This window comes from Eublepharis macularius, chromosome 14 (assembly GCF_028583425.1).
Source record: "Eublepharis macularius isolate TG4126 chromosome 14, MPM_Emac_v1.0, whole genome shotgun sequence".
NCBI lineage: Eukaryota > Metazoa > Chordata > Lepidosauria > Squamata > Eublepharidae > Eublepharis > Eublepharis macularius.
In genome coordinates this window covers 683,424-695,783 of record NC_072803.1, presented here as the reverse complement: position 1 = coordinate 695,783, position 12,360 = coordinate 683,424, and the positions used below count along the sequence as shown (strand labels likewise).

The 12,360-nt window shown below is 53.2% G+C and overlaps 2 protein-coding genes across 3 annotated transcripts in view; one reads left to right on the top strand and one right to left on the bottom strand.

Annotated features, from left to right (window-relative positions):
• The window catches only part of ATP5MG (ATP synthase membrane subunit g), a 75,543-nt gene that overhangs the window by 35,224 nt on the left and 27,959 nt on the right, over positions 1-12,360 (bottom strand). The gene's annotated exons all lie outside the window — the stretch shown is intronic.
• Positions 541-11,090, top strand: LOC129342615 (T-cell surface glycoprotein CD3 gamma chain-like). 2 transcript variants are annotated; one of them, XM_054998473.1, is made up of 6 exons: positions 541-612; positions 3,896-3,925; positions 4,660-4,878; positions 7,129-7,260; positions 8,700-8,743; positions 10,190-11,090. In XM_054998473.1, the coding sequence occupies exons 1-6, from the start codon at positions 591-593 to the stop codon at positions 10,253-10,255; spliced, it is 513 nt and encodes a 170-aa protein (XP_054854448.1). In that variant the 5' UTR covers positions 541-590; the 3' UTR covers positions 10,256-11,090. The 2 variants fall into 2 exon arrangements, with proteins under 2 accessions (XP_054854448.1, XP_054854447.1); XM_054998472.1 differs by lacking the exon at positions 541-612 and adding an exon at positions 1,137-1,285.

The window sequence follows — 12,360 nt, the reverse complement described above, 5'->3', positions numbered from 1 at the left end:
GCTTTCATTGTTATGAAAAGGCAAGTTTCTAGCTCCTTTGATTGTGACGATTTAGAGCAGGACCCTTGGCATCTATATCAGCAGGAAGGGATGGCTCACCTTGTTAACAGTAACAACAACTCTTGTCTGCATTGGAATGGAGATCATGCAGGCTTGGTCCCGCAGCCTGGCTAGAAACTCATTTGATGAAAGGGGTCGAGAGCATTTGTGGGCGAAATCAAGAGCTGATTCCGCCACTCTCGCAGGTATCTTGCCCAGAAAGGGAAGAGTTGGGCTATTTGGGTTACTCCTCCTAAACAAAATCAAAAAGAGTCCAGTAGCACCTTTAAGACTAACCAATTTTATTGTAGCATAAGTTTTCGAGAATCAAGTTCTCTTCGTCAGATGCATGATCATACAATAAAATTGGTTAGTCTTAAAGGTGCTACTGGACTCTTTTTGATTTTGCTACTACAGACTAACACGGCTAACTCCTCCTCCTAAACAAGTTCCTTTAAGTCAAATTTTTCTTCACACTTGTGGATTTCCTGAGTTCTCAAACCCTAAATCATAGACACGGCTGGGCCTGTTGTGAGGTTTTGCCTATCTGGATGGGATCACCTCATATACAAGGTAGGAATCTCTACATATTTAAGGCACTCCCCATACGTGGAGGAAATTATTGTTTTGTATATTAACTGACAGAAACGAAAGAACTGCCCACACTGGTCTAGATATGTTCCAGGAGCCACACATGAGAATCAGTTCAAGAGAATATAGGCGCTGAGGAAATGGGAGGGGAGCTTATGGTTCCTTCTCCTGGAAAGAGATTTCCCAATTGTTTAGCCCACCCACTCCCAAGAGTTCTGCAGAGGACCTCCACTTGCATTCATCGATAAATGCCAACTTTCCAGTAATTTGGGGCTTGGTTGCAGGCGGGGGGGGGGGGCGATGGCTTAGTGGCAGAGCATCTGCTTGGCATGCTTTACCAGTTCGGGACATATTTTTTCTCTTTCATGCTCTGACCTACACAGGCACGTACCTCCCTGTGCGCGGGGGGGGGGGGGGAGAAGAGGGGGATGCCCCCACCCACTTCCTGTTGCTGACTTCAGAGAGCTGTTGTGCTGCTTTCCTCACCCGGCATAAGCTGACAGCCAGCCTCACCTGCCACTTTGGGTTTTTGACTGCTGGCAAAAGGGTCCTTTTCCTTGGGACGAGTGAGGAAGTAGCCATTGCTTAGAAGGCAAGGCCATGGGCGGTTGCTGGCATCTCCTGGGAGCTACGGTCCTTGGACTCCTCGTCACAGGTAGGGTCTGAGTGAAGGGGCAGAGGCAGCAGTTTGAGGCAGCAATGGAGGGAGGAGGGCGGAAGAGGGGGGTAGGGTTGCCAGCCCCCAGGTGGCAGGGCCTGGAGCTCTTCCAGAATTACAGCTGATCTCTAGGTGTCAGAGACCAGCTTCCCTAGAAGAAATGGCATCTTTGGAGGCTGCACTCTATGGCATCCCATTACAGTCGAGCAGCCTTCCACAAACTCCACCCTCCGCAGGCACTGTCCCCAAATTTCCAGGAATGTCAACAGTTGGAGCCAGCTATCCTAGAGGGGGACCAAGATGCGGAGAAGAAAGGCCTAGCTGGGGAGAAGGCGTACTGCTTTCCAGCAGGGGAGGGAAGCTCTGGCGCCTTCCTAGCATCCCTTTCACCTGTATCTGTACTTGGTAACAGCTGCTGAAAATGTGCGCCTCACAGCAGCTGCCAGCATGCCCAGCGGAAGGCGGGTTCCTTCAGTGCATTGGCCCCCCAGATTCCGTTTCTGAAAACAAGTCCTGCAGATGTCCCCCCTACAAAAAACGCAGCCAGAGAGCAGAACCGGGCACAGAATTAGCCACAGAGCTGGGTTAGGGTTAGAACAAGCCCATAAGGGCAGGATCGGGCAAAGGGCCATCCAGTCCCGCACCCTGTTTTCCGCAGTGGCCAGCCAGACACCTCCAAGAAGCCCACAGCCAGGCATGGTTTCGTAGAGGCAACAGCCCCCTCTTCCGCCTGCCTCTCAGCAACAGGCATGCAGAGGTACATTGCCTTTGACGATGGCGGTTCTGCTTAGCTCTCACAGTTAACAGCCACTGCTAGACTTCACTCTTCCCTTTCAAAGCCATCTAAGAGCCAAGCGAGGTGTGATGCCAGGGGTTCCGTCCTCACAGCTGCCTCATTCTTTTTAAGTGATAGGCGCACATGTGCAGATACAGGAACAGGGGGCTCCACCCTTTTCCACATGCCGTTTCCCCAGCCTGAATTACCCCTGCACACCTGCAGCTGGCAGACAAACCCACGGGCACTCAGTAGGTTGTTTGTATGTCTACCCCACTGGGCAAACAGCTGTGGCCATTGAACTTCCAACATCATGCTTTGTTAGGCCTAAGCCACTGCTCCTGCCACATCTTGTGGCAGTGAGTTCCATAAGTTAATTAAGCATTGCATGAAAAAAAATGTTCTTTTGCCCTTTTTCAGTTTCTTTGGGTATTATGGGAGAAGGAACAAACTCTCACTTTCTCCACACACGGCACAAATGTTATGCATTTCTGTCATGACCCCTTTTCTTTTTCCTTAAATAAAAGCGCTTTGGCTTTTCTTTTGCCCTGCTCTACAATATCTTTCTCAAGAGAGGCCAAGTAGAAAACCGTACGCCGCATTCCAAATGTGGGCTGCTGACAGTTTCATTCTCAGTCCTTTTTCTGAGTTTGCTTTCTTCACTGCAGCCACTCGCCGAGTTGACATTTTCATCTAGCTGTCCACCACAGCCCTTAGAGCTCTTTCCTTGTCAATCCTGGCCCGTTCAGACCCGAAATGTGTATATGTAAGTGATGAGGATTTTGTCCCGATGTGTGTCACTTCACACTGAGCCCCGTTGCCATGTTGTTGCCCACTCACCCAATTTAGAGAGAGATTCTTTTGAACCTCTTCACTGTTCTGATTCTCACCATGTGGAAAGATTTGCAGGGAAAACTGATGGAAAAATGCGTTCAGCTTCTCTGTGGTTTCCCCTCACACCTGCAAGACATCTTCCACCCTTCTGTGGTCTAACAGCCAAACGACCTCCGTGGCTGGTTTCCTGCTTCTGATGTATGTTGTTGTTTATCTGAATGTGTTTAGGAATATGCTGCAACGCCACTTTTCCCTAGCCGTGTTGTCAACTTGCATTCGTTTCGCCAGAGTGTGTGCTCCTTTTCTCCTCCTCCTCCGAGTGAGTCTACCATCCTTTTGGGGTGGCCTCCTTATCTTATCTCGCACGGCTTCCTCGACTCTGCTTGTGAACCAAACTGGCATACCCTAGATCTGTAATAGAAATTCTATCAGAGCTTCAGTTTTCCTCATTTTAAACATCTTCTAAGTCTCCTGGACAACTTTAAATCGCTGGACTTCCCTTCTTTCTAACTAATCCTTTGATTCCTTAAAGAAGTTTGGTATTTTCAGAGCACACGTGGCCATTCTGGACAGCCTTCCACTTATCCAGCAGCTACAGTGGCTGGCCTGACAGTTTTGGACAGGCTGCAAGCAGGACATGAAAGCAGGAGCCCCCCCATCCCCAGTCACTGGCCTTTAGTAGTGCACTGCATCGGGATGTGGACGTTCCATTTGGCAACCACGACCAATAGCCTTGGGGAGAACCCCATGTCTCTAGAGCTGTCTAGTCTCCTGATCAAGCCACTGAAGTCAGTGGCCATGAGTTCCGTAGGTTTGTGATGCTCTCCAAGACCGGCAGAGGTCCTTTCTGATGTGTGCCTGGGTGCAGGATTGGGTGCTGAGCCCTGGGCATATCTGACATTCATCGCCTGACTCGTTTCAGACCAGGCTTGCGCTTGCAGGTGGTGCTCAGCCGGTGTTTCTCAGTCTCTCGTTCTCTCTCTCTCTGTCCTTCTCAGGGGTCGTCATCTCTGGAAACGCTGACCAAGGTAAGACTCTCTTGATGTCCCATAATCCAGGTGGCCCTGATCCTGGCTGAGGCCTGGAAATGTGTTTGCCTTAGACAAGCTTGAGGGTGGGAGTCAATGGCTGGTGGCAGAGGAATTCCGCTCTCTCAGGAGCTGCCCTTGACAAAACCATTTCAAAAGTGTTGGTTGCATCTCATTCCTAGAATGGAAGGCATGAAAATTCAGCCCCCCACCCCGCCCCACTTGCTAGGGAGTAAAGTCATGTTGGCTTCAGTGTGGTTTCTTTATAAGCCAACAGGCCCTGATCTGGGTGACCCACGCTAGCCAGATCTCGTCCGATCTCAGAAGCTAAGCAGGGTTGGCCCTGGTTAATACTTAGTGGGAGACCACTAAGGTAGTCCCTGGTCGCTGCACAGAGATAGGCAAGAGACCTCTGTTGCCTCTTGCCTTGCAAGCCCCTTGAAGGGCTGCTGTCGGTCGGCTGCAATTCCACACCGCTACACACACAGTTGGGAATGTGCTTTTGAAGGCCCTCACACAAGCCATGCAGGGCTGGTGTGTGTGTGTGTGTGTTAGTTGCAGTCTCTTGCTTTGTCCTCTGACTTCCCAGAGTGATGGTTGCTGCTTTCTGAGATCTCTGTGAGCCGTGTTGGGTGCTGGTGTGTGCTGGCAGGTGGTTCCCTGTGCTGTTGGTGGGATGTGGGGGGGGGGCGCCTCTCTCCTCCCTTTTTACCTTCCACGTGTTTGCTTTGCAGATGTTTCCATCCAGGTGAAGCATGAAAGAAACAGCGTCTTCCTGCTCTGCAAACTAAAACCTGGTGAATCAGTGACATACTGGAGAAAAGATGGCATTGAAGTACGCAACTCAAATGACAGCCAACTGCTTGTGGGCTCAGCTGTGGAGGACCACAGAGGCCTCTACCAGTGTTACACTCACCTGAAGAGAACTGGCTCTCTGCAGCTGCACTTTCGAAGTGTGTGAGCCCTTTTTGCCTCTTAATTCAAGACATGGCAAAGCAGGGGTGGCCCAGGAGTCACAACCACTGGGTTCAGAAACAAAAGCCATAGCATACCTTTTAAGATCAACTTTAAAAAAATTCTGTGAGCATTCAAGTGCTCCAGAACTCTTAATCAGGCTGAAAAACAGAAGGGGGGGGGCGGTCTCCCAGGCTGTGACCTTAAGGTCTCTTTATTGAATCTTGAGTCAGCTGCTTTGCTGATTTCAGTGGGCACAGGGTGAGCCTGGGATCGCCTTGCGGCCTCCTCGTGTTGGGAGCAAGAAGTCGAAAATGGAAGCCATCCCGTTCAGACATTTGATCAACTATCGATTATGTTTCCATCTGGATGGCTTCTATTTTTGGCTTCTTGTTCACAGCACTCTGAGGGTGCAAGATGATACCGCAAAACTCGCGCGAGAAAACGCGATATTTCACGTTTTCTGCGCGACGACGCGTGACGACGCGCAACGTTTCGCGAGGCGGGGGGGGCCGTCTGGAATCGGCCCAGACATGCCCTGCAGCCACTGAAATCAGCACAGCTTCCTATGCAGGATTCAGAAAGTCACAGCCTGAGATCCAACCCCCGCCCCCCCCCCCCGTCGCTTCTTTTGAGGAAACATCTTGATGGATTTGCACTTAGTGGCTGCTTCCGCACGGGGATTCCCCCCCCCTACAGAAAGCCAAAAGGGCCCCTCCCCTGAAGTAAAAGAGGGACATCCATATGGCATTGTGCTTGGATGGAGTGTGATGCTTGCTGCTGGCGGGGGACATGCAGTTTCCTGCCCGGTAGCTGTGGGCGAGGGTCCAAGCACAGGGAGGGAGCGGGAAAGAGGGGGGAGCAGCATAGTGCAGTACAGGGATGGGGGGGGGGCACGGCACGGAGGCCATGCCCACCTGTTCCCACACTGGTTGCTGTAGCTGGTGCTGTGGGGGAAGGCAGGTTCATGTCCCCACCTGGAAGCAGCCTGTGTTGTGTTATTTAGGTTAGTCTTTACAAAACGGCTTTCTTTTTTGGCTTTTGCTCTGCACCAGCTTTTTCTTAACAACTCCCAGTCGGTGTCTGTGAAGAAATGGCTCCTTGTTCTCCTGGAAGCTCGCCTGGCCATGGGGTTGTGTGGCTGGGAAGTAGCCTTCGGGCAGAGCTTTCCTCCCCACTTCTGACCTCCCAGCCCCAGAGGGGAGCCGCCTTCCCTTAGGAAAGGGTGTTTCCTCCAGAGGCGCCCTCTAGGCACAGTGGAGTGGGGCTGGGGAGACTGTGTGGGTCTTCTCAGGGCTGCAAAGAGGCTGGCCAGAGGCTTCCCAAGAGAGCTTGGAGTGCGGGCGCAAGTGGTACACCTCCTGTTCAACGGACGCTCCCTAAACAGTTCATGCCATAAAGATGACATGGACTACAAAAGAAAGCAATTGACCAGGCCCTTACTTTGCCATCAGGCTACAGCGCTGAGCTCTCAAGTATATCAGCGCCAGCTAGGACTCAGTACCCAAACCTGAAATCGTATGCTAATATGAACTTTTCAGGGGAGAGTACCGTGGGAGAAACTGGTGCCTATTATTATTATTTTTTAATGAAAGGCCATTTTCATTTATATTTTGTTCAGATAAAAACCAATTTTTAAATCGATGACTTCTGTTCATATCAGATAATATTTGGACTTTGCTGTTATCCTCACTCCTAACTGGGGCTCCCTGAAATCAAGACGCGAAACGGCCGTGCCACTGGCCCCTCACCCTCACCCTCCTGGCCCACCATGCTGGGCACCAAGCAGGAGAGCTCAGCGGGCAGAGGACCGCTCTTCCCCATGCCTGAATAGCCCGAGAGGCTGCCTTGGGCCCCCCTGCTGCCAGAAGGCCAGGTGTCTGGAGAGAACACTGCCCACAGGCCCAGGGGGCATCCAAGGCACCGCGCTGGTGGGGGTGGGTCCCGCACTGCCCCCTGGCCTGGCCAGGCTGGGAGAAACAGTGACCATGGCAGAGGCCCCTGCGAGGAGGCGGGGGGGGGAGGGATAATATTCAGACCAGGTGCAAATGAACGCAAGAGATCATGGCAAAGGGCAATGTTTTTGGAACAAATTGAAAAACAGGGAAATTGCACAGCCGCCCCCAGCAGCAAGGGATAGGCAGTCTGCACATGCTCAGAAGCATTCCCCCCCCCCCTATCCCTGACTAACTTGTGTCACTCTGATCTGTATGTGCCGGACACATGCTCAGTGCTCTCTCTTGCCATAGTGTGCCAGTACTGCGTCCAGCTGAACTCTGCCACGGTGATGGGGATGGTGGCAGCCGAAGTCCTGGCCACGGCGTTCCTTGTGGTGGCCGTCTGCACTCTTGCTGCTCAGGAGCCCAGCCGGCGGTCTCGAGGTGAGAGGAGGCGGTGAGGAGAGGCCTGGGGGCGGGGGCTGAATGTCCCCCCACATGAGGCTGTCTCTGAAAGAGGACCCGGGAGAGGGGTGTGCCGTGCACCGCCAGCGGATTTTTTCATGGTTAAAGAAAAATAAAAACGGACATATCACTTTGGTATTATAAGGTTAGAATGATCCAGCCACAGGTCCTTTAATTTATAATTAATTTTTAAAAGTAAGCTTCTAGCCTCTTCCCTTGTGGAGATACAAGGGGGAACAACAGAAAGTACACCAGCCCTACACTGCAGGAAAGGGGGTGGGGGGCAGTGCTGCGTGGATGCTGCCTGTGCAACAGCAAGGAGAGTCCCATGGAGAATTGTCTCCGGGCGGGGGCAGCCTTGGTCCTGCAGCTTCCGAGTGGCTACGAAAGGCCTCCCCTGCGTTAAGGCAAGCGAAGCCCAGCCCAGCCGTTGTTGTCCCTGGGCTCTGCCTCGGAGTGTCCTTGGTTGGCGAATGGGGACTTCCAGGCTGGCAGGAGAGCCACGCGTCCTGAACGTTGCCTGAGGGGCATTTGTGGCTTCTCCTGCCGGGCCCCGGGCCCCGCAGAGCAGAAGAGCAGTGTGGACAGATGGTGACACACATCTGTGGGAAGATGAGCTGGGGACTGAGCCCCTGTTTGGATGGCGGGCATCCTTAGCTCCTCTGGCTTCAGATGTGAGGACCACGTTGGTGTCTGGGCCCAGGTCAAGGTCTCCACTAGAGGTTTTAGAGTAGAGAACTGCTGGAAAACAAGGAAAGGCCGGCCACTGAGGTGCGTAATTCTCCATGGTGGGCCTGTGGTCATGCTTGATGCCTTGGACTGCTTTTAGCTGGAGCTGTAGGGGGAAACTGGGTGTCTTGTCCTTTGGGGCCTGTCCGGCAACAATTTGCTCATGGGCCTCAGTCGGGCTTTGCCAAGCCATTTCTTTATGTCCCTGGGTCAACAACACTCTTGTTTTAAAATGCCTGGAATAAAACCTTCACGTGTGAGTCCCTGTCCAGGAAGCTGGAACAAAGGTGGTGGCATCCCAGCCCTTGTGTGGGGTGCTTGGAGGGTGTCTGGGAGAGCAGAGGGGGTCAGTGGCTGGCGGGCGTTCGGAGTACAGCAGTGCTGACCTGCTCCTCATGTAGGTGCAAAGTGGTTTCCAGCCAGGGAGCCTGCCATGTGGACTGGTCCAAGGTTGGGAGGGGGAGGGGGTTGAAGCCCTATGGAAAATAAAAATGTCACGCATCAGTTAGAGGGCAAGCAGGGGGACTACGAAGGGGCTGCCCGCTAACTGACCTACCTGCCCCCACTAACAATTCTTTCTTTCTTTCTTTCTTTCTTTCTTTCTTTCTTTCTTTCTTTCTTTCTTTCTTTCTTTCTTTCTTTCTTTCTTTCTTTCTTTCTTTCTTTCTTTCTTTCTTTTTCCTCTGCAGCTTCCGACAAGCAGAACCTGTTGGCCCACGATCAGCTGTACCAGGTGAGTGGCTTGGCGCCGGTGCTGCCAGTCTTTGCTCCCTGCAAAGGCTCCCTGGCCATCTCCTCCCAGCATCAGGCCTTCTGAGGAGCGCCTGGCTCGGGTGGTGCTTGTCTGCCGCCTCCCTCCCTCCCTCCCTCCGCCTTTTGGCTTCTGCTTCTCAGCTCCTTCTGTTGGCCTCGCCAGAAGCCTCCTTGTGCTTCTGGGCTAAAACCCACCAGACTCGCTTGTGTGGCCTGAGAGCTGCTTGCGAACACTTTCGGTGCTGAAGCTGAAAACTCGCGTGGGTCTCCAGGAAGAAGCAAAAGCAGAAAAGAAGCAAGAGGCCCCTTCTGCCCTCCCCACTGGCTCTCGACCCACTAGGAGCTCGGGAGGAGGCAGCTCTCTTGGCCTTTGCAGGGGGAGCCCATCTCAGGCAGGGCATCCTCCGGTGTGCTTGTGCTGGGGTGGATGCCACCGTCCTTAGAGGCATGCCGTTTGTTGTCCTGAAATGTGACGGCTGCTGTCTTGGGCAGCTTGAAAAGGGAATGGGGCACGTGCGTGGAGGAGGAAGAGAAGTCTCTCGACAACTGTTGGCCCTGACAGCTAGAAGGAACTTCCCCGTTCAGGAGGAGTCTACCCCTGAATACCAGCCATCGGGGCAGGCAGCTGGTGGGCTTTCTGTAAACAGTATGCTGGGCTAGAGGGCCGGGTCCAGTGGAGCTCTTTTTCTCACGTGGTTTTGGTGGCTTCATTCACTGCAGCTTCTGGCCTTTGAGATGCAGAGCAGATCTCTGGGACGTCCTGGGCATGGGTGGGGGAGAGACCCAGAAGAGTGGCATGAGGCCTCCGCCTCATCCGTTGCTTTGTGCCCACTGCCATAGGCCTTGCCAGGGGACACTGTGTGGCCATGTGCGTGTCTGAGGGAGAAGACAGGCCAGAGAGGAGGCAAGCTCACCACTTCCTACCAGAATGAAGGGGCAGCTCAGCACGTCGCTTGCCGCCCTTCTGCTCCCCACCCCCATGTTTTGAGTGGCTGAGCTCTCAGCCCTTTTCTTTTTTAAAAAAGCTCTGCATTTATATGTATCCACTCATGCATTGCCTTATTAATAAGAAAAGGGAAAAGGTATTTCTGTTTCAATAGTGCAGAAATGTTCAGGGGTGGGGTGGTGAGATCACAGTGGGCCAGCCAGTCAGTGTCACGTGGCTCCTGCGATGAAGCTGTGGGGCCTTTTCTTTTCTTTTTGGAGCACAAGCCTGGCGAGGGAAAGTGCTTGTGGACTGGAGACAGTGCGGCGGCTTCTGAAGCAAGCAGGCCCACGGCATTCAAAAGGTTCCCTCCGTCTGCATAAACTTCCCTGAAGTCTCGGTTGCTCCTTAGAGGACTTGGTCCCAAAAGCAGAATGAAGGCAGGGTCTCACTCTAAACATGCACCTCTCCTCTTCTCTCTCTCCTCTCTGCCCACCCCAGCCTCTTGGAGAACGCAACAATGGGCAGTACAGCCACATCGGAGTGGCCAAGGCCCGCCACCGGTGAGACGGGGAGTGGATCACTGGCCCATTGAGCCCCTTGCCTTGGAGCAGCTGGAGTTCGTGTCTTGCCTGCCCAGCCTCTGCTCAGTTCTCCCGCAGAGGAATTTCAAAGGGAGATTAGAAGGAGAGACTGCTGAATTACAATTGATAATGAAGCTCAAGACAATGCAACCCCCTGGTCTGAATCGAGATAAAGGCTTCCTGTCTCATTACCAATGCTGATTTCTCCACACCCACTACCCCTCTGCATACCCCACCCTATCCAATCATGCCTGCCATTGTCTTTCACCGGCTACGATCACTCCAGTCTCCAAGATATACAGTAAGGACAGATGGACTCACGTTCTAGCTGTGTCTGAAGAAGTCAGCTGTGGCTCACGAAATCTCATACCCTACCATGAATTTTGCTAGTCTTATAGGTGCAATTGGACTCTTGCTCTTTTCTTCTGCTCAGCTGGACTGCTGACCATCCTTCCTTCAGGAAAGGGGGGCTGCCTGAGGGCACGTTGTTCAAAGAAATGTCCAAGGAATTTGAGTCTTGCAGCATTCTGGTTTCCATTGCTCAACATACCCAGTTGGCCCTTCTGGCTTAGTCGAGTCTAGCGTTGGGGGGGCTGCTGGCTCAGTGTTCCCCATCCAGGCATGATTTTGAGTTTTCCTGTAGCTGAAGACAAGGTAGAATCTTTCATGTTAACCTTAACAGAAGCAAACTGATCTTTACTCCGCCCTCCCCTCTCCTCCTCTATATCTGACCAGTTTCTTCTTGCCCTCCATGCATCTGACGAAGAGAACTGTGATTCTCAAAAGCTTATGCTACAATAAAATTGGTTAGTCTTAAAGGTGCTACGGGACTCTTTTTGATTTTTCATGTTAACTGTTTGTTTGTTCAACTGAAGAGCACACACACACCCCTCTGCTTCCACTTTTTCCTACAGGGAAATGATTAGTCTTTGGGAAGAGGACTAAGAAGTCTTGTGGGACATCTGTGAAAAAGTGGCATGGTTTGGGAGGGGGTGTGTTTTAGGGGGGAAAGGAGCTAGAAACCTGAGCTTGGTCTTGAGAACAGAACCTGAAGAGCTGCAGCTGCTGCTCCCCTTCATGCTTGGCGACCCATTTGGCTCCTCAATAAACGCTTTGCTGGCAATTCTGAGGATCAGTGTGAGTTTCGGAGGCGGTACAAGGATGTGCACAGAGAGCCAGAGAATGCGCAGCTATGCGAAGGGAGCCACTCTCTCTCCGTGTGCAGCTGCACCTGCTCTGACCACATCCTGTGGAACACATGCAGGGGCTGGGGCTGAACGCGCTTAGATGAGACCACACTCCTCTTCCTCCTCCTGCCCCCCCCCACACAGGCCCCACTTCCTGTGCCAGTCTGCCTCCTGCAAGCGAGGTCTCCGCATGGAACCCACGCGTCCCAGCAGCTGCGAGCCCCTAATAGCCTTTCGCTAGGATCTCCCCTCCCTTCCCGGAGCCTTGGCCTAGTTTCCTTGCCTTAGCCAAAGCCTTGGCCCTCCGGTCCTGCCGAAGCCCTGTCTGTCTGCCCTTCCAGCCCTGCAGGGCTTGACCTGCCTCCTCTTTTCCAGACCCCCCCCCAGTCACTACACGCAGGCAGAAGAGAAGGCCCACCACAGGATGGGCTGGTAAGGGCAGAAAAGCAGCGAATGCGGCTGGGCTGAGCCATCGGCTCTTCCTGTCCCATAGGATGAAAAGGCGGTCAGGCCTGATCAGCTTCGAGCACATGGCGCTGGGGAAGGGGTCCGAGTAGAGAGGGATTTGGAGCACAAAGGAATGAGGCGAGGGCGTGGGGCTGAGGCACGAAGGGGCATGCCGTGGTTTGGCTCAGGTTCTGCCATCCCCTTCATCAACGCCTTGAACTGGTGCAAGATCTCCTTGCTAGGTGACCCCCCCCCAACACACACACACTCCAGGGACCAGATGCTGCCTGGCTGTGGGGAGGGGATGCTTGTGTTCAGGGTGCAAAGGGAGGAGGGTGGGTCATCCTGAAGACATGCACTGCTCCTTGCCTCTGTCCCTCTGCCGATGCTGCCTTGGTCCCTGTCCAGGTGTGTCCTCTGCCCGGAAGCACAGAGGTCAGGTCCCAGGGAGGCG

Coding starts and splice junctions, on each gene's coding strand:
- LOC129342615 (XM_054998472.1), top strand. CDS start 1,231: ATGGGCGGTTGCTGGCATCTCCTGGGAGCTACGGTCCTTGGACTCCTC. Junction 7,261..8,699: donor GCCCAGCCGGCGGTCTCGAG/GTGAGAGGAGGC, acceptor TTTCCTCTGCAG/CTTCCGACAAGCAGAACCTG. Junction 8,744..10,189: donor CCCACGATCAGCTGTACCAG/GTGAGTGGCTTG, acceptor TGCCCACCCCAG/CCTCTTGGAGAACGCAACAA.